Source organism: Pelodiscus sinensis, chromosome 18, assembly GCF_049634645.1.
Source record: "Pelodiscus sinensis isolate JC-2024 chromosome 18, ASM4963464v1, whole genome shotgun sequence".
NCBI lineage: Eukaryota > Metazoa > Chordata > Testudines > Trionychidae > Pelodiscus > Pelodiscus sinensis.
The window spans coordinates 27,013,511-27,034,704 of NC_134728.1; the positions used below are offsets into that span (position 1 = coordinate 27,013,511).

General features: G+C 48.3%; 1 protein-coding gene across 5 annotated transcripts in view; it reads right to left on the minus strand.

Moving 5' to 3' along the window:
* The window catches only part of PPP1R16B (protein phosphatase 1 regulatory subunit 16B), a 109,194-nt gene that overhangs the window by 7,153 nt on the left and 80,847 nt on the right, over positions 1-21,194 (minus strand). For 4 of the 5 annotated variants that reach the window (XM_075901332.1, XM_075901331.1, XM_075901334.1 and 1 more), the window contains 8 exons: positions 14,176-14,246; positions 11,690-11,835; positions 7,763-7,866; positions 6,245-6,369; positions 4,700-4,825; positions 3,642-3,717; positions 1,511-1,640; positions 343-511 (listed from right to left, as the gene is read on the minus strand). In XM_075901332.1, coding sequence (XP_075757447.1) covers positions 343-511; positions 1,511-1,640; positions 3,642-3,717; positions 4,700-4,825; positions 6,245-6,369; positions 7,763-7,866; positions 11,690-11,835; positions 14,176-14,246 — 947 coding nt within the window. The remainder of the gene's footprint in view (positions 1-342; positions 512-1,510; positions 1,641-3,641; positions 3,718-4,699; positions 4,826-6,244; positions 6,370-7,762; positions 7,867-11,689; positions 11,836-14,175; positions 14,247-21,194) is intronic. The other variant, XM_075901333.1, reaches the window with a different exon arrangement.

A 21,194-nucleotide genomic window follows, 5' to 3' on the forward strand; every position in this document is an offset into this window, starting at 1 on the left:
TGTGTACTGAATGTACACGATAACACAGTGTTATAGGAGCTTTTGCAATTGCTTGACTTCTGCGGCCAGATTCTGGCCTCATTTATTTTGTTGTAAATCCTACATCATCCCTTTCCCTTCCAGGACAGTAGTCCTGGTATACATCAGCAAAGCTGGGACTAGAATCTGGCCCTGTGTTGAAATGTATGACCTTAATATTGCCATTACCATAACCTAGAGTCACACTCAGCACCCATCACCAGAGTGTCCAAGTGCCCATAACCAACATGCCCCTTCACAACTCTGGCTTGAGACTCTTTATGAATTTTGACAGGAAACTAGAATGCCAGTTTGGTTTCTTACTGGATCTGTGTTCTCTTGGTCGGATCGAGCCTCTCTGATTTCTCCAGCATAGCCTGAGTTTCTCTGTTCTTCTGCTGCTCCCAATTGCTGCCAGACAAAGGCCTCCTTCTCATACTCCTTCCTGTAAAGGTTGGTTCGATCTGAAAGACTCGCCCGCCTTACCACCTTTCTGAAGGAGAGAAGCAGGGAGCAGAGACTTTAGCAAGATGGGCAATGAGGGAGCTCCTCTTCCCATGATAACTCTTTCACATTCTCTTTGCACTTTATAACATCTTCCTTCAGTGTCTAGGACAGTGGAGAAATTAACTTAACGTTTCTTACAGGTACTGTCCTATTGCAACCCAGGTCCCTGCCAGCTCTTTCAATAGCTCCCTGCTGGCTTTTGCTGCAGCTCAGCCAGCTATTGCGGGAACTGCACACCAGTGTGCACCTGCTTAGTTTCCCTTCTGGTCTAGGAGAATGTTACGAACATGAGTTAAGCCGCTGAGCAGCCATGGGCAGTAAAAAGGTCCCTACTCCCACATTACAGGGAAGAAAGGGAAAGGGAAGCTTTGGGCTCACAAGACAAGATCTCACATACAGCTCTGCTAGTGGACAGCTTTCCACCCAGCCTCCCTTGGGGTGCTTTGTTTTGTTCTAGGAAAGGACCTGTGGACTGGTCCAGTGGGATTCTATGGGCCAGAGCTTAAAAACTACTATTCTACATTCACAGAGAAAATAAACATTCTAAGTAGAGCGTGTGTTCAGTCACAACTTGCAGAAGTGAAGCATGGGTTTGTCTTTGTTGCCCACAGCTATTCGTCCACTTTCCCCATCTCCAGTCATTAAAGCTGCCATGCATGAGAAGATCTTTTGAAAGCATTACAAGATGGCACAAATACCAATAATTTATGAGGTGGGAATCTCCCGTTATCTGCTGTTTTCCAGCAGCACCTGCTGCACTGCGCCATGGAGAGTACTTTTCCAGAAGCAGCTCGATATCCCAAAACAAGGTCACTGGACAGCCAGCCCAGTTTCAGCCTCTTAGAGTCCACTGACCTTCACAACAGCTATCTTTGGATAGGATTACACTGAATATTGGGTATTCTGCTTTCAGGTTTGGTACAGCAAAGGTGCTCTTCACTTTAGCATGTGGCATGATCTGTGGGAATATCAGCTTCGCACTCACCCTCGGCTTCCCGTGCTGGAGGTCCTCCGGCTGAGGGAGGACTTGTGCCTCATCTGAGATTTCATGATCACATCGTGCTTATGTTTCAGCTCCAGCAGTAACACTTTGAACTCCTCTTCTTCACACAAATCTAAGGAGCACACAAACCAAACCAAGCCATGAGCTAATGTGACACACTCAGTTGAACAGAACAAGGTTTAGAATCGGGCCACAGAAAACCAGGATAATAAAACCCATGTTCTTCGGGCTGCACAAAGTACAGGCCTGTATGCAAGACAGGGTGAGCGCAAAGGGTGCAAAAGCATCCTCATGGTCCCTCAATTAAGCACGCTCTGGCTGGCCAGGGGAAGGTTGAGGCTGATCTCCCCGCTTACTTGGGCAACCATGGGAGGCGCATTCACACCCTTGCAGTCCACATTTACCAAAAAAAAGCACCCCCTACAGAAATTCCTGCATAAGGGCCTGGCATGAGTGTTGTGAGTATAAGGATACGTCCTTTTTTCTACCTGTAGCCATACTGGAAGCCTACATCCTTTGTCTGCAGTCAGATTGAAAGAGCAGCAGCCCATTATGGCTATGTCTAGACTGCAGGCTTCTTTCGAAAGAGGCTCGTTCGAAAGAGCCTCTTTCGAAAGATCGCGTCTAGACTGCAGGCGGATCTTTCAAAAGAGAAATCCGCTTTTTCGAAAGAGAGCACCCAGCGAGTCTGGATGCTCTCTTTCGAAGACGGCCTCTTTACATTGAAGAACGCCTTCTTTCGAAAGAGGAACTTTCGAAAGAAGGCGTTCTTCCTCGTAAATTGAGGTTTACCGCCATCGAAAGAAATGCCGCGTTCTTTCGAAATAATTTCGAAAGAACGCGGCTTGAGTCTGGACGCAGGGGAAGTTCTTTCGAAAAAAGGCTACTTTTTTCGAAAGAACCCCTGAGTCTGGACACGGCCTATGTGAAAAGCAGGAATTCACATCTTCATTCTATCTAAATTGCATTAAAATAGCATAATATCAGGCTGTAAAGGAGATCGGTCCTAATGGGAACCAATATCACCAAAGAAACAGATCTTAAGATGGTTAAAGTAAACTCAGTTTGAACGCATTCTCTCGGACAAGAAACTACTTATCAAGAGCTGGGGTTGTGAAATCCTCATTTCTTCATTGTTCTATCCTTATGGATCCCATTTCCCTGTTGTATGACTTCTGCCTGGTTTTTTGTTCCTGTCTGATTATAACTGACAGAAGGTGTAAATCAATTAAGGAAGTGGGATATAATTGGTTAGGGAATTATGTAACAATATGCTAGGATTGGTTAGTAAAATGTTAGTAAAATAACTGGTTAAAGCATAGCTAAGCACAACTCAGGTTTCACTATATAAACTGGGACCCAAAAGGAAGTGCTTTGGGAACCAACTCCAGGACACAGCTCCAAGATCAGAGCTGCCAGCCCTCAACCCTGTGCCACTGACTTGGTGCAGAAACAGGAATCCCCTAGATGGACCTGATCCTGACCGGCCATCACGAAAAGTTCATCAGTTTTATTGGGAGTGATGAGCACTGTGTGCTTAGCGTGGCCATTCCGGTTTATGGTGATTGTTACTGAACAGAGGTAAAGTGGGACATTACTACCAAAGGTCAAATGTCACTGGTCAAAGACCTCACAAACCCGGAGAGTGAAAAGGTTACATCTGAGCCCTAGGAGCAGAGAAGAGGAGGTGCCAATATTGAGGTTACACCTGAGCCCTGGAAACAGGTACGGGGGGGTGCCCCTAGAGTATGTGAATGACAGAAAATTGTGTGCGGGTAACAATGCAAGGGAACAAAAAGCAGCAAAACGTTCAATTCTGCAGCAGGCAGGCCTGAATATGGGGAGGCCATGTGGGCAAGATCTTCAGGAGCAGAAATAATGTTTTCAAAAGCACTGTAGTGATTGAGGCACTTATATGCTGAAGTTCCATTGAGTTTCAATGGAATTTATACTTTTAAGTCAATTGAAAAAAATCAGCTTTTAGTGCTTTTAAAAATATCACCCCTCCAGCAGGCTCCGAGGCACCACGGTTCCTTTCTTAGCTCTTTAGAGAAAATCCAGGGATTTAGCCAAGATCCAAAATACCCTGACAAGGGAGAGAATCAGAACTCACCTATTGGCATCTCATCAAAGGCCGTCCTGGCACTCAGGCTGGCCCCATGGGACACCAGCAACTCTGCCATCTGCATCTGCAGCAAGGGAAAGAAAGTCATATTCACAGCCCTGGTTTGGGTGATCAGTAGCTGCAAGGGTCAAAAGCAAGCTATGGAGCAGAAGGGTGCATGATTCATTGACACAAGAATCCCCGACTGCACTAGTGGCGGTATGAGTGATGTCCAGGCAAGATACTAGGCACAGCTCCTACCAATTCAACCAATGGGCAATTTCCCATCAGCTCGTCCAGGGACAGCTGCTCACTTAGAATCACCAGGATCTTAGTGGGGCTCTCAGCTTAAATACCACCTACATCCAGTAAGTCCAACCCATGGCCGAGGGGTACCACAATTGAAGTAAATCCACTCTATATCTAATGCCAGGATGGCACTGTGTCCATCTGCAATGAACTCCAGCACATATACACCAAGGAATGGTACTAGCAGACAGTGTCCAGAAACGTAGGAGATGGAGGAAAAAAATACCAGGAGCAAATCAATTTCTTCTCTGTACATGCATAGGCTGAGATCACATTGCAACCCTCCAACACTGGGAAAGTGAGATTCCCGGCTCCTGCACTCATTTCTACTGTTGGGACTCTAAAGCTATAACATGGATGTCTAAAAAGGCTGGTTTAGGTCTTTAAGGCTTTCTGAGCTCTGTATAATTGGTGAGTAGGCCCCCAGCTTTACAGGTGGAGGGACACAAGAAACAGCCTCAATGACATTTTTCACAGCATTCAAAAACCATCCTAAAGAGTAGTTTTCCAAGCCAGGCCATATGCAAAATTCTGGACGATGCACTGGTGGGGGTTACTAAGGCTTTATTGGCATTTGTTCGAACTAGTCGTGTCACATAATACACTTCCTCTCCTTGTCCCACTAGAACACCTGGGTTGGTATAAAGGGAGTATGCATTCTCTGGCCAGGACACTTGTAGTCCACCTTGAAATGTTGCCCCAGGCTCCCACTGATGCGAACCAGCCACACAAAGTAGACTTGCAACAAAAAAGTTTACCTGTCCCCAGAAAGCAGCAGCATGAAGAGGTTCCCAGCCATCCCAGTCCTGGATGTCAAGCCGTGCTCCATGGTCTAGAAGCATCTCAGCTGCATGCAGGTAGCCATTAGCCCCAGCTATGTGCAGCTAAGAGACCAGGAACAGAGAGTATGAATTGCTGCCTAAGGCTCATGAACTTCCTTCTTCACCAAGTAACCCAGGTGATGCCACTGCAGTGTCTGAGTTTAGACCAAGAGAAAACAGCAGCACTGGATTCAGCTCCCATTGAAGTGAATGACAAGATGCCGAGATGCTAGGGAATGGATCTCTAGGGCTACATTTTCAGCCTGGCCATAGCCCGGCTTGCATTTCTGCAGCCACAGGTTTGCACATGCTGTTACTTGCACTCACAATGACATCGAAATCCTGAGTGCTTGCAAATCAGGGACTCTGCATTTCAGATTTTGGTCTCTCACATCTGGTGCTGAGAGCACAAACTGCATCTGAGTGTTCTCCAGATGCAACCTCAATCACAGGATCTTTTCTACTCTGTGAGAACGGTTAGGTCTCTTTGGGAGATTTTCTTAGTACTGTCCGTCTGCTGCTGTATTCTTGATCCAAACATACCCTCTTCCTGCTCCATGCTCTCTTATGCAGTTTACTGTATGGAGGTCAGCAGCAACCCTCCACCTAAGAGGAGGTCATTCTATTTCAAGCGGTGTATGGGAAAAGAGAACTTCTCCTCCTTTGTGCACAGTCCACAATGGGGAAGGAATGTGGATTACATCGCAGAAATGAAATTATACCAGCTGTCTTCTGGAGAGACTTCTTGGTGTGCAGGTGCAGGGGTGGAGGGAAGGGAAGTCCTGAACCCCAGCAAAAGCTGCAGGGGGAGAGGGGTCATTTGCATAGGGCCCATAAAGTGCAAGGACGGCCCTGCCATCTCAGATATCTCTGAACTCACATGTAACATTACCACGGTCACGGCCACATGGGCTACAACACACTGCAGTTAAGAAAGAGTATTGCTAGAGCAGTCCAGCTTTTGGGGAAAGTGTAAGTGACAAAACTCCTTTGGGGCAACCAAAAAGATATGGGGTCAGATCCCGCAGGTAGGTCTGATCCCACTGAAGTCAATGAGGCTTTTTATTCTCATTTCAATTAGTCAGATCAGATGCTAACAGGATTAGGACTGACAGGATGACTAAATCTGCCCAAAGACTTCCCAAATTCATGTTCCCATTGGAGTGGACAGGACTTCCACCTAGCAGAGACAGAATACTGAACTAGACAGGCCTCTGATCTGATACAGCAATTCCTATGTTGTTGGCCCTTGATTCAAGGGGGAACAAGATCAGGTCCTGAATTGTGACATCTTTACTCGTGGACACAGTGTGTTGCTCAAAGGGGATAGCCTAAAATTGAAACCACTCGCCTTCTATCTGCTCACACTGGACAGGACTTGTCCTTGCAGATGAACAAAGGACACACACCATTGACAGCCTCCTGGAATTCACATAGGCTGTCAGAAGAGACTCGGGTGGATACTGTGGCAATTCTGCTCACCAATGTAGCACCTTGAACATCTGTCCCGTTCAGATCTCGTCCTGCTGCAATCATAGCTCGGATATCAGAGATCATGGCCTGCTCCGGGGCAGCCCGCATCTCATTGATTTTTTCCTGTGTGATGCCTGTAGTTAAGAGGGAGAAAGGGAAATATTCTTTTCCAATCCTAACCCAATAAATAGCAGCCATAGTTGTGTCAGAATTCCTTGTCCGACTGTAACAGTACACTGAACATCGGACACAACACATGGCACGCTACATCCAGGCGGAACTCCCAAAACACAGCAACAGCTGCGGGAAGCAACGTCCTGGTCCAGGCCACTTCACACAGCTCCCTTTGGCCAGAAGAGTGATCTGCGACCAACAGAAGTTGCAAACGCCTGTACCTGAAGAGGCGCACGTAAACAAAGCAGCAGCAGCCTGCCAGGGGATCATCCTGGTGAAGTGCTGCCATCTTATTGCCTATCCTGGTCTAACCTGTTCTTTAAAACCTCCATCGATGGAGATTCCACAATCTCCATAGGTACTTTAGTCCAATCCTCAATAGGGATGTTAAATTTCGGGTAACTGACTAATCGAATAGTCGATGCAATTTGCATTGACTATTCTATTAGTCAGTAGGGCATCTTCACCTTAGAAGCGAAAGCTTTGCAGGCAGCACAGGGCTAGTAGAGCAGTCCCCTGCTGACCCTATGCTCCCCACAGTGTTTCAAAGCAGCAGCACCACATGGAGCCCAGGGTCAGCTGGGGACTCTCCTGCTGACCCCGGGCTCCACGCAGTGTTGCCGCTTGGACGATGCTGCATGCAGCCTGGGCTCCCAACTGGCCCCAGGCTGCACGAGGCATTTCAAAGCAGCAGCACCGTGTGGACCCTGGGAGTTGGACCCAGGCTCCACACGGCGTTGACACTTTGAAGAACCCCCTCCACTTCCCCCACCCCTTGTTGCCTCTTTCTGATAGAGGCAGCAAAGGGCAGGGGGTGGGGGGAGGAAAGAGTAACTAGTCCACTAATCCATCAACTATCTGATAAGCATTTGCTTAGAAGATAGTCGACTAGTCAGTCACATCTCCACTTCTGATCCAAAGCTCTGTCCTGGGAAAGGTAAAGCAGCTAGCCTGCCTGGACACAAGAGAAACTCAGAGCCAGGTTCAGATTTCAATCTCCCCCAAATCTTGTTTGATCTGGGTTCATCTCCCTCTTTGAAAATCGCAGGTTCTCCTTTGTTAGGAGTCCTTTCACAGCGTGGGCTCTGCTATAACGAGCCCCCGTAGGGAGGCTGTATGCATCAGAGGACTGGTGACTCAATAGAGTCCTTTACTGTGGGTTACTGTTAAGGACTTATGGATTAGGCCCATGATAGTCTGGCTTCCCAAAGCTGCCAAGAAGAAATGCTGTGGAGTGACTTCTGCTTTCCTCCAGAGTATGAAGAGCCGAGGAACACAAAACCATGATTCAATACTTTTTTTTTTTTTTAAACACTCTTCTACTGTACCTTGAGTCTTCCCATCCTTTCTTACCCTGGTAAGCCATGCAGGTCTCAATGACATCAAGGGTCGGCTCATCTTCACAGAGATCATATGGCATGTTTCCATCTGCATTTACTGCCAGCAGGTCTGCCCCACTGCAAAGAGAAAGACCATTGTGAAGAAAAGGCACAAATATACAAAGAGAAAGGGAACCTCCGATGCTGCTCTAGAACAGAGAATGTCCAACAGTAAATGGCAGCTGGATGAGTCCTCTGAAGACCAAGCTGGGATTCTAATGATAATGTCTCGTATGTGGACTTCAAATTCCTTCAGGATTGGACAGACACAAAGATACACATGGCAGTATCCATGGAACTTATGAAGTTTGACATAGGGAGGTAAATGCCCCAAATCTGGTATATTCCCAGCACACTGAGCCTCCACCATGGGAGTTGGGGGTAATGGATCTGGGCTGTGTATGGGCCCAGCAGCCTCTCCTTCTATGCTCACATGCCTCCCTCCTGCACTTCAAGGAAGAACAAGCCAATGACCCACTGGTGCCAGAAGCAACATTGCATGATGAGCCACTGAGACATTCTGGAACACAGTACCAAGCCATTAGCAAATCCCTAATCAGCGGACACTTGGCTGGCAGGTCCTCACTAAAAAGTTCTGAGTGTCCAGAAGGTTAATGGCAATGTAGGCAGGGAATAAACTAATACATTCCTCTCTGGGCAGATTCTTCCCTATGGGCACGTCTACACTTGCTCCCTAGTTCGAACCAGGGATGCAAATGTATCTGACCGAAATTGCTAATGAAGTGGGGATTTAAATATCCCGCGCTTCATTAGCATAATCTCGCCTGCGCGCTATTCCGCTCGCCAGCTGATTCGAACCAGGAAGTGCGCTCCGGGACACGTTCGTTCGAATCAAACCCCTTGGTTTCAACTAACGTTACCCCTCAAAAATGAACCTAAGGAAATGGACCACTACTCTGATCCAACAGGATAATTCCTATCAGTATTCAAACTATGCAAATTGGTCGTGTATTTTATATTATACACATAGCTACAACTTGATCTGCTTTGGTGGTTACAGCTTTGGAAGAAAAATGAGTGGCAACTTAGAGACTAACGAAAATATGTATATAGGAGGGGGTGGGCAATAATTTTGGGCCGGGGGCCACTTAAAAAATGTTTTAATTGGCCCCGCGCTGCCCCAGAAGGGGAGGGGCCTAAAATGGAAGGGGCAGAGCCAGGACGCTTCCGGGTTTCCCTACCCACAGACCATGATTGGTCTGGGGTGGGGGAGCCCTTTGCCCCCCCCCCCTTTTCCCACTAAGCACCAATGCCCCTGGCAGAGCAGGTAGAGGCTTCACACACTCTCCCACCGCAGGCCAATGAGGGGAAGCACACGAAGTTTCCTCCACCCTGCCAGGCGCACGTAGGACTTTGAAGTGCTGAGCACTCCTGGCAGGGCAGGAGGAGACTTCACACTCTCCCCCACCCCCAAGTCCTGATTGGCCTGGGGGCAGGAAGAGCATGCAAAGTTTCCTCCCCCCTCCCTGCGAGGACTGTGCGGCACTTCAAAGTGCTGCACGCTCCTTGCAGGGTGGGAGCAGGGCGCAGGAAGCTTCATGCACTCCCCCACCCCAAGCTCTGACTGGCCTGGGGGCGGGGGAATGTGCAAAGCCTCCCCCCGCCCTGTGAGGAGTGCACAGCATTTCAAAGTGCTACGTGCTCTTGGCCGGATCAACCCGCTTGGAGGGCCGGATCCGCCCGCAGAGGCCCTTTTGCTCACCCTTGATATAGAATCATGAACTTGTGTGGGTTAAACTCACTTCATCAGATGAGAATCACGAAAGCTCACGATCTTGTATATATTTGTTAAGTCTCTAAGATGCCACAGGACTACTCGCTGTTTTTCAAGTTACAGACCCCTCTGAAACTTTGGAAGAAAGGCAGACAGCATCCACCAGCATTTATATGCTTGTTCATTTTTCTTTCATATCAGCAGAGCATATTACAATGTAACAGACACTTGCAATGTATTGAAGACAATTTAAGCAACTAACAAAGCATGTTGCCTGACATCCTTAAGTAGCTGCCAGCTTTGGAGGTCTCTGTGGGTTCTCTGTTCAGGCACCAAAGCCCTGGGATGCAATGTGTAAGCAAGCCCTTTGAATGGGAGACCTGTTGCAGAAGGCTCTGAGCACAATAACTCCACGCTGTGCCGGGTACTACAGAAAACCTGTCAGCCCTCAGCTTTAGAAAGCAATTGGCAGCTCAGCTTTTAAACATGGACCGTAGGACAATGTTACTATAGTGTTGGTTTGCAAGTGTCTAGGTGAACAGAGAGTCTGCACTCACCTGACTGGGATGGGCCAGAACAGATGCTCCCAGCTGGCTTGTTATCTCTCCTGCTATATGCTTTCCTATAACCAAAGAAGTGATGTTCCAGGGCCCAGCCAGGATGCAATATACATTCCCAGGTTCCATTTATTTCTGTACTCCATTTTTATCCTCCTTCCCCAACATTTTCAGGTTCCTGCCAATTAAATCCCTGGGTTTGTCCAAACCTTGAGGCTACACACAGCTGCTCCAAACATCAGTGGGTGGGTGTCAGTCATTCTAACCTTTCCAGCCTAATTATAGGCTAAAGAAATAGCAGGAAGCTCCCAGCAATGGATGGGTTTGTTCAGAGACAGAAAGCATTGCTTCATTATCTTCCTTCTAGGCAGGATCCATTGCCTAAGAAACAGAGGCCATAACTGGAACTCAAGTCTCCCACCTAGCAGTGCAATAGTCTATGGCACACAGAAAGAGAGGCAGACACTGCTTGGGAAGAGTAGCATGTTAAGCCTACAGGGCTTCTTCTCAGCCTGCTTGACCTCCAGCCAAGGTGACGAATGGCCCCCAGTACAGAAGGTGCAAGCTATTCATGCTACAGGCAGCACCTGTGGACAAAACTGTCTGGTAACTGAACCCCCCTCAGATAAGTACAGTTTAGTGTGATTACCCCTAAGTTGTACCACAACACTAGGCCTCCTGATCACCTGAGTGCAGAGAGCATGAAAGGCTTAAACCCTAGAGCCTTCACCCAAGTGCTTGGGAGGGGGAAGAGAGTAAAGGGAGGCCCAAATATTGGTGCCCTGTGTGGTGCAGCTTGGGTCTCTATAGCACTTGTGCTATGTGAACCCCTCGTATTTCCTGTGTCAATGGCCTTGGATGAGGGACTGGCACAACTGTGGGGACACTGTGCAGAGATGAGTTTCACCCTTTGTCTTTCCTGGCTAGTCCTCTTACTGCACCTTTGCTCCTTGCCCACCTAGAGTGAGAAGCCTGGGACCATAGAGAAGAGGTGAACTACACATAACCAGCCAGCACACTGCACATTGAAATCCAAATCCAGAGAGGCACCTGCCTCCTTCAAAGCAAAGATCTTAGTTGTCCCCTATTTTACTGTCTTCTCCTGTTCTATCCCCACTCTTCCAACCCAGGCACCATTTCTAACACCAAGCCCTCGGCGTGCAACCTTGACCTGGGCAACAAGCACTTCTGGCCTGATCCTACAAGGTACTTAGGCCTCATCTACACGGCGCAGTGGATTGACACTGCACCAACTGATCCACCAGCTGTCGATTTATCACGCCTGCTTAGACGCGATACATCAATCTCCGAGTGTGCTCCGTTGGATGCTGGTATTCCACCAAGACAAGTAGCCGGCATGGATGGGAGAGCAGCCCCCACCAATCTTATCGCACGCAAGACACCATGGTGAGTATGTCGACTTAAGCTACGCTATTTGCATAGCTGAAGTAGATCGACGGTGCCAGTAAGTGGACAAGGCCTAAGCGTTCTCCAATCTTAGCAACAACCATGGAAGCTGAGAGCACTTAGTATCTCACAGGAAGCAACCAGGACCGTGCAGATTCAGCCCCACCGAGAGACACACAAGAAGGAAGCAGGGGCCACCTACTGCTGAATGAGGATCTTCACCAGGTTGATGTGACCACAGGTGGCTGCTGCATGCAACGGAGTCCACAGCTCATTGTCCTTTGCATTGACATTCGCCCCGTGGCTGAGGAGAAGCTTGACGATCTCTTCAAAGTTGTCTATGCAGCACTGGTGAGGGACAGAAACAAAGGGGTTAATTTTTACTCTGAGCTTATAAGTGATCACAAGACCACAAGCTGCATCCTCTGTAAAAACACCAATTCTTAAAGGCACAGTAACCACACCTGGTGCAGTATTTCATCCAGGATTCAATGACTGCCATGGGTCTTGCCTTAACCCCAAAATGTACCCTACCAATAACTGTTCCTTTTTCGGGCTTGGCAGGGTTTTCCTGGCATGATTTTGGTTGCTGGCACTGAAAAGTAATGAAACCACCAGTGTCAAAATGTTCCCCTTTGTCTACAGAACAATGGCCCTGCGGAGAAAAAGCTTCTCGTGCAGCAAACATTCCTCCATCCCCAAGAGAGGAAGTCATCTGTACACCAACCCTTGCTCCAGCCATAAAAATCAATGGGAGCATTCAGAGCAGACCAGAGAGGCTGAGCTCAGCTGGCTTCAGCAGAAACTCAACTGCCCTACTGCTATCCACTGCCCCCCCAACCTCCAAGGGGTGGCAGGAAGCAGCCGGCTGGCACTTCAATCACTGCAACTCCTGAGAGCCCAGGAGCAGTCTGACTTCTCTTGTGACTGGGACTTATTAGTGGGGGAGGGAACTACAATTGGTTTGGCTTAACAAATTGTAGTTTAGTTCAGTGTAGTCCCTTGTGTGGATACTGGGAAAATTACTCTAAGTGCTTGAGACCCAGGGGCCTCATCGTGCCAGCTGGCAGAGGGCACGGGGATCCCCTGGGCCTGGGGGCTGCTGCCCCTCTAATGAAAGCCTGTGTCGTGCTGATCAGCACAATCATTGCGAGCTATGTGGCAGCATGCATATGTCTACTAAAAACGGTGTTTCCTGGGGTGAGAACTTGGCAAGTCACAAAAAGGTGATCCCCGCTTTTCTCTCTGGCTGGGGATGTGCCAACTGAGTATTGTGTGGTTCATAATAAACACCCACCGACAATCTGAACAGAATGCTAATCGCTAGGTTGCAGGGGTTACAGGAAAAAACATAAGCAGCAGGGGTTAATCCTGTTTAGGATTAAAGACAATGAAGTTTTGGAAGTATATCTGGGACACAGATGAACTCCCCGATATCCTTCACTGGGAAGGCAAGCTGCCGGTGGGTTTGACCTCAGGCAAAAAGGGTCACAATCATTTGACTGAAAAACAAGGTGGGAAGGCCTTTGGGGTAAGCAGTACCTTATTAGACAAGAGGACATCTGTTATTGGCATCAGGCTCTAGAGTACGTGATGATTTTGTTTTATACGTAACCCCATGTGCCCAATATTTGTTTGCTATGGCACAAATCACTACTCTGTGAAACAAACTTTATTTCCTCTATACAAAATGTCTAAGTGCTGTGTATTAAGTGACATTGTGATCTAAGGAGAACTCAAACTGAGCTGTACTGTTCCTTGTAGAGACAGTGGACCTGGTAATTCTTTGATAGTCTGGAGCAAGGATGTAAAATCCTGGTTAATCAATTCCTCACTGCTCCAGCCCCCTTGCCCATGTGGCTCCCATCCTAGCCCCACATGGGTTAGACCTGTCACCGGCTCCCAGCCCCAGCCACCAGCCGCGTGGGGCTCAAGTAGCCTTCTGCTTGCCACAGGTTGTGGGTTCGGAGGCTGCTCCCCAGGGAACCGGTTAACAGGTACCTGATAAGCATCACTCGGTAAGGGTAACGGTTACCCGTTCACATCCCTAGTCTGGAGGAGAAGTGTCTGGCCGAGCCTGGGGATGTGCAAAGAGCATCTGTTGCTTACCTGCAGAGGGACGGCAGAGCCCATGTGGGCTGAGAGGCGGGAGCTTGTGCTGCCAGGGGACCAATGACGTCAGGGAGCTGACCCTGACAGATACAGACAAGGGCAAGGTGCCTCACAATGCTGGGTACCTCTGGGAGCATCATGCTGCCTTGAATCAGCCTAGGAGTCTCCCCACAAGAGGGCTGCAACGAGTGACCTAACCAGCGACTGCACTGACTGAACCACGCCCATTTCAAAACCAGGGAGCAGCTCAGCCTGCTGGGACAGTCGAGGCACCTTGCCTTGAAGAGCCGAGAGCCTGGCCTCATGGGGAGCTGGACGGGTGCTGTGTTTTGGTCCTGGGCTCCCCTCTCACAGAAGGAAGTTGAGTGGCGGAAGAGGACTCCGAGCTCAGCTTAGCTTCAAAGGACAGGCTACTGCCACCTGAAGATTTGAGGTGTTTTACGGAAAAGCTAGTTAAATCCCTGTGGAGAAGGAACCCTGCCTTGCCTGTGAGGTGTGCTCCCAGATGGCCCTGCACACACACAGGTGCACCGTGAACAAGCAGCCTAGAATGGCGAGGGTAGGTCACAGCCTCACCTGATGCAGTGCAGTGAGTCCATCTTCATTACACAGGTCCGGGCTGATATTGTTCTTCAGTAAGTAACACACTGCAACGAGAACAATGGGAAGAAAGGAACTTTATTTTACCAGTCCTGCGCACGGCCTTCGTCCTCAGATCTAACCACTGCCCAGCCACAAAGACACAGGATTGTGACTGTGCCAGAGCCACGGCCACCGACCACTCCAAGCTGTCACTGTGCTGTGCTCTGGCCACCTGGAGCATTGTGGCAACAGCAGAATCCTGGCCCCTCGCACGTGAAATAAAGGAGTGTTAATATTGTACATAACATCATGCTGCCCGATTCTAGCCAGTAGAGGCCACTCAGACACAGCTTTTCACTAACTTAAAATAGAAGCATTATCCTTTAGAGTAGAGCCTCAAGTTTCATGAACACCAATCATACCAACAGCCAGACAAAAATAAAATAAGCACAGAACAAAAGTGATGTCAGTGTTGTCCCTTCACATTTTGATGACTTCTTTGCACGGAAAAATCTCTCTACTGCAGTTTGAGGACAAGACAGCAATGCAAGCACCAAACTACAACTTCTGCAACATACCCACTGTAATTTTGCAACATTCAATGTTATGAATTCCTAGATCCAAACTGGTCATAAAATAGATGTTCTATTGTACTAGGAATTGTGAAGTGCACAGATCTGCTTCCGAACAGTTTGGAACTCACCTTCCATTTCACTGCACCATACCTGAGAGCAGATTTCACTGTGTGCACTGACTGTACACTAGAACTGGTACTTTTCCAAAAGATCATTTTAATTCCCAGCTTGAGGCTAAAAGAACCTAACTTCTAGCAAGAATAAGCACCCATCCTCTGAAAGTAAGGCCTCTGTTGGGAGTCACTGATTTGGGGATACAAGAGCTAAGGCATTCAGAATCAATCCTTGCTTTCTAAAGTCCTGGTTGGTCTGCAAGACACAGATGTAGCTTTCAGGACATCATATGGGTCATTGTTTGATTGAAGGACACCATGGGACTTGAAGATGACTTATGAGTGTGTTAAAATTCTGCTTCTTTCTGCAGATATTGTTAGTTTTTAAGCAAGATTCCTTGTTAAAGGAAAGCTGCTACAAAATTTTTAATATTTTAAAAGAATAAAAATCTTGGAACTGATCCTGGACCTCACACGTGGCAACAGCAGTAGCTACAAGTACCAAAGGGTCTCATCAAATATCAGTTAGTGACCAGCATGGGGAAAGTTTCCAATCATTTACACTGTGGTTATGATGTCCTACACTTGTTTGCTGCTCTTCGGTTTTTGATCCCTCAGTGTTTCTATAGCCTTATGTTCTTCCTAGCTCACATGTCACTGAGCTAGCAGGTTCATAATCACTTCCTCCCTAGGGGCAGAGAAACACCAGCTACTTGTATCCCATCATGTTCATTGGCATGGGACATAATCATTAAGAGAAACCAGAGCTGTAAGACACAGAACACTCCTGAGGCTAAGAGCGCAATAATCTTTACAGCCTTCAGGCAGAAGAGACGGCAACTGGCTATTCCCTGAGCATCAGCACAAGCAGGAAGGTGCCAAGTTTTATACCCATCACTTTCCTTCCTGCTACCCCTTTATCAAAAAGGCAGGGGCAAGACTGCAATGTACACACAGAAGCAAGAGGACTTCTGTGCTCTGCTCAGAAACCAGCAACGCTTAGCACTTGGTTCAGAGCACCAGCCGGAAACTGCTCAGAGAGGCAGGGCATGCGGGGAGATCCTTACCCTCAGTTTAGGAAATATGCCTAAGAGGTTCAGGCCCCTACTAATGCCTTCAGGTTAGCGGAGATGATCACAACATGGCCAGTCTGTAGATCAGACAGGACTGCAGGGATATTCACTGACCTGCCTTGGCCTCCACCATGTCCCAGTTACGTGACTCAATTTTCTCTGCACTACGAATCTGAACCAAGACAGTCAGAAGCCCCAGCTGGTTGCTTTTGTGGTCTAGTATTTCTGCAAGGTCCTTCATCTCTCCAAGTCAGTTCCCCGAACTGTAAAATGGGGTAACGGTCCCCACTGCTCGTCAGCTCAGCTCTTTCTGTACTGCGCTGTTTTGAGATGAGGCATTTCAGTGCTCTGCCCCAGACCCAGAGGAAGACGGCATCAGGAGACTAGAGCACCAGAGTTCATTCTCATTCTCGGGTTCCAGGCACTAGGCTGCCCTCTCTTCCAGTACCAATTTCATGATGTAACTGATCCAGCGTGACAGCCTGGTGTTGAGATACGGCCTAGAGCTTTGCTGATTCCTCCTTCTATTTAAAGTCAATGTGATATTTTCTTGCTGGTCCAGTTTGCTACGGACACGTACCGCTCTCAAGTCACACAAGCAGGTCTCACTGGGATGAAGGGAGATAAAGTCAGGTGGTCAGACCAATCTCTTGGGTACTGTTCTAGTCCCGATTTTGCCACTCACTGATACTGGCTAAATCGCTTAACCCTTTTGAGCCTCAGTTTCCCCCATCAGCGAGACGAGTGACATTCATTCTGGAATCACAGAGCTGTTGGAGAATTAACTAACATTTGCAATTTTCTTTGGAGGTCCTGATCCTGTTGACAGCTTGATGGTGGGAGCTGCACAGAGAAAGCTGAGTTCAGCACGTTTTCTTGGTCCTACAGAATCCAGAAACCACATTATATATTCTTGGGCTCCATCAACTTGCACCTTATCTATTAACTATTTTGAAGCAGAAACAGAGCACACCTGTCATATATTTATTCCTGGGAACTAAACACACATCAGGTTCAAGGGCCCAACTAGGTAGCTCACACTTTATGCTCAGCACAGACACTCCACACTACTCGCACACTTCCCAGTTCTGAAAGCATCTGTACCCCTGCCAGTACATCTGATTTAATGGCTGTGAAGCGTCTATTACTGGCTAACCCCATCTTCCTGCACTGCTAATAGGATCTGACTGATAGACATGTCACTCACTGGTGGCTCTGGTTTTTTGTTATTTACTTTGGATGTGATACTATTAGGAGGCTTAATTCAATCTGGCTCATTTCAGAGCCATTGTGTACTAGTGTCATGTGACTCTATAATCATGTTTTCCCTGCTTACAGTGATTTGGGCAAGTAAATGCTGGCGGATTAACCTTACAAGTGCTGTCCATCCATGTGGGTGGAGCAGGGGCACTGATCCCAGCTCGGTCAGCTGTAGAGGAACACCAGGGCATATACAGATGAGTCCACATACTCTGCTTGGGTGGGCAAAGTTTGTAGGGCACTGAAAGAGGTAAGGACTGTTAGCAATGAACTGACATGAAGCTGAGATGCAGCTTCCTGACTTGGCCTTTACTACAAGACATTATCTTCTCCCTTCTGCAGACTCACCAAGGTATTACTCATGCTCACTGCACTGGCTTGTGCATCACTTTCCCTCCAGGCCTGGCCCTGACTCTGCTCCTTAGTCCTGACAGGAAATGGCTTGCTATAAACTTACTCATAGCCAGATTCACCAAGATGAGGGCAGCACTGACAGCCAAGGCCTCCTGTCTTGCACTCACAGCTCTGCCACAGGCATTGTGTGCTCTCAGTATGGCTCAGTCTGTAAAATGGGCAGAGCAGTACCGACCTTCCTCACAGAGGAGGTAATAGGGTACTTACGGCTGCAGAATGCTTTCCAGAGCCACATTCCCAGAGTCTGAGTATGTCGTGGCTGCCTAGAGCTCCATATGGCATGTAAGGCCATGGGGCTGCTGTCAAAATAGCACGGGGACCATTCCACTTACTCAGCAACAGGGCCGCTCCTAACCTGCATCCTTCAACTGGAAACACCTGGGGTTTTCCTTGGAAACGCCCTTCCCTGCTATTTCAGCCCAGGGTGGTCTGGGACTAAGGATATTACATTTCGATTCATCAGCTAATCGAGCAGTCGATGGAATTTCCATCGACTACTCGATTAGCCGATGGGGGTAGCACTCGCTATCCCTGCTGTGCCTCTGCCTTTTAAATTTAGAAAGAGCTGCCCGTGGCTCTTAATACATTTAAAAGGCAGAGACACAATGGGACCTGGGGCAAGTGGGGACACAGGCAGTCCCTGCTCATGTCAGGTCCCAAGTGCTGTGCCTCTGGCCTTTGAAACGTAGCAAGAGCCCCATGCGTGCTGCAGGGAGCCCTGGCAGATACACAGGCAGCAAAGGGGGGGAAGCGACCTGGCAAGTAGTGACTCAATATCTGATAAGCCTAGGCTTATCGGGGAGTCGACTAGTCACTTACATCCCTATCTGGGACATGGACTGCGGATGTCTGGTGGGTGGCGGAAGCCAGGGGTTGAGTTCAACGCCCAGCCCCACCACTACCTAGATTTTCAGAAACAATCAGCGCCCAGAAGTTGCCACTGAACAAGTTGAGCTTTTAAAAGCAGGTCTCGGGAGGGTCTGATTTTCCAAGGGGCTGGGCACCTGTCAGACTAGGAGACTTCAACTGAAGTTAGGATTGCTTACAGTCCCTATGGAAAAAAAGGGAATCAGTCTGTAATCTGCCACCGATTTGCTAGCTGACATTGGCAAAGTCACTTCCCCTCACTTTGCCTCCGTTTCCCTCCTGCACAATAGGAAGCACGAAGCACAAAGCACTGTGGTTCTCAGCCCCTAAACTGACTTTCAGTCCAGAGTCAGGATTTTCCCCATAAGACATCGCCCTGACTCAGAGGATCCCAAGGCAGTAAGGATCCTCAGGGCTCCAACATGGATGTGGAGAATCCCTTGGGGAGAAGACAGCCCCAAAAGAAGGGAGTAATGGTGAGCCCTGGCTTCCACTTCTGGAGTCCAGGTGCAAAAACTTGCTTAGATCATGACTGACAATCAATTTGGTGATCTCTGAATCCTTCTCAGGGATTGTCTGACTGGATTTCCAACCCCCAGTCCATATTTAGGAGCTTTACCGTGGGCTCCGTTGAGGCATTTGTATGTCCTCTACATCTTAATAGCTGGACACTTCACAAATAATGAATTTAGGGTCTCATCTTTGTGTGCTAGGGAAAACTCCATCCTACAGATGGGAAACTGAGGCACCATGAGAGAAAGTGATTCACACAGTGTCCCACGGCAAGTGTATGGCAGAGTTTGGAACAGAACCCTGACTCCCAGGCCTCTGCTTCAGCACAGATTCATCCCTCCTCTCTGAGCCAAGAAGGGCATGTCCCCCGCCCCCCAAGGCCTGCACAATATGCAGACACTGATCCCCAGAAGCTTGGTCCAAAGGGGTCATGTTGGGGAGTGATGCACGGTCTGTCCACAGCCCATTCATGGAACGTGGAGTTCCCTGCCAGGAATGTCAAAGAGGGGACCAGCTTTGACAGACACCTGTCAGTTAGGAACTGGGCTAAGACCACCCACCTCATTTCACACGGGCCATGAACAGCAGGCAGGGCTTTCATTTATTCACTGCTGGCTGCCTGCTCATTCACAGCTTGTTCCGCCCATTGAATTCTGATCTTTTCTCTTTGGCACAAATCCATCCATTATTTCCACCATGTGCTGGGCCCGCATCCTGCCTCTACCCGTTACAGCAGTAGCAAAGGAAGCAGGTGATTACCCGCTGCGCTGCCTGCCTATGGAATAAACTGCAGTGCAGGCAACACCACCAGTGGAGTGCCCCAAGGATCAGTTCTAGGGCCGGTTTTATTCAACATCTTCATTAATGACCAGGATGAGGGGATGGATTGCATCCTCAGCAAGTTTGCGGATGACACTAAGCTGGGGGAGAGGTACACTAGAGGGCAGGGAGAGGGTCCAGAGTGACCTAGACAGATTAGAGGATTGGGACAAAAGAAATCTGATGAGGTTCAACAAGGACAAGAGCAGAGTCTTTCACTTGGGACCGAAGAATCCAAAAAGCACTGTTTCAGGCTGGGGACCAACTGCCTAAGTAGCAGTTCTGCAGAAAAGGACCTGGGGATTACAATGGATGAGAAGATGGATAGGAGTCAACAGTGTCTCCTTGTAGCCAAGAAGGCTAATGCCATATTAGGGTACGTCTAGACTACATGCCTCTGTCGCCAGAGGCATGTAGATTAGGCTACCAGACATAGTAAAATGAAGCGGCGATTTAAATTTACATGGCTGCCGCGCTGAGCCGACAAACAGCTGATCAGATATGCTGCAGCCACCACGAGGGTCTTGGAAAAGACTCTGGGGGCAGAGGAGAGTCTGAACAGGAGGACTCTATATTGAAAGTGGTCTCAGGCTACTGTGAGTCGTAGAAAACGCCTGTGTACAGGGTGTATTGTGATATGAAAATACGCATCTTGAAGGTTGAGGGCTGCGAGCCAGTTTCCCCTGTTCAGTGATGGAATTATTGTGGTGAGTGTGACCATTTTGAAGCATTGCCTGTGAAGATATTTGTTTAATTGGTGAAGTTCCAAGATAGGTCTCCAACCTCCTTTTCTCTTCTTGGTGAGAAAGTAGTTTATATTTTTCAGGGACCCGCTCTATGGCTCTTATTTTGAGATGGTGTAAATAAAACCTCCTGGTGGAGAAGAGTCTCATGAGAGGGGTCCCTGAAGAGGGAGGGGTGAGGGTGCAGAGGTTGGAATTGATGTGAAGGGGATAGAATAACACGGCTGACAATTGCTAAGATCCATCGGTCTATAGTGATTGCTGCCCACTGATTGTAGAAGGGGCGCAAGCGGTGGTGAAATATATTGTGCTCACCTGGTATTATAATTGGGGGGGAAGTTGGGCAGATCCTCGACCAAATTTTCAAACCTGCTGTCTCGAGACCCAGGTCGCAGAAGAGCGGTTGTTTGGGGCTCTCTTTTGTTTGTTTCCAGGTCTGAAGCAGTTTTGCTCAAAGGGTCGGTATGGGTGTTGTCTAGTGAAAGTTGCATCCTTGTGTCTTTGATAGGGTGTGTAACATTTTCTTCAGTAAGGGGGAGATACATCCCCAATGTGCGAAGGGTAGTGCACGAATCTTTGCTGGAATGTAGTGCTTCATCAGTACCTGCAGCGAACAATTTTGCTTTGTCGAGTGGC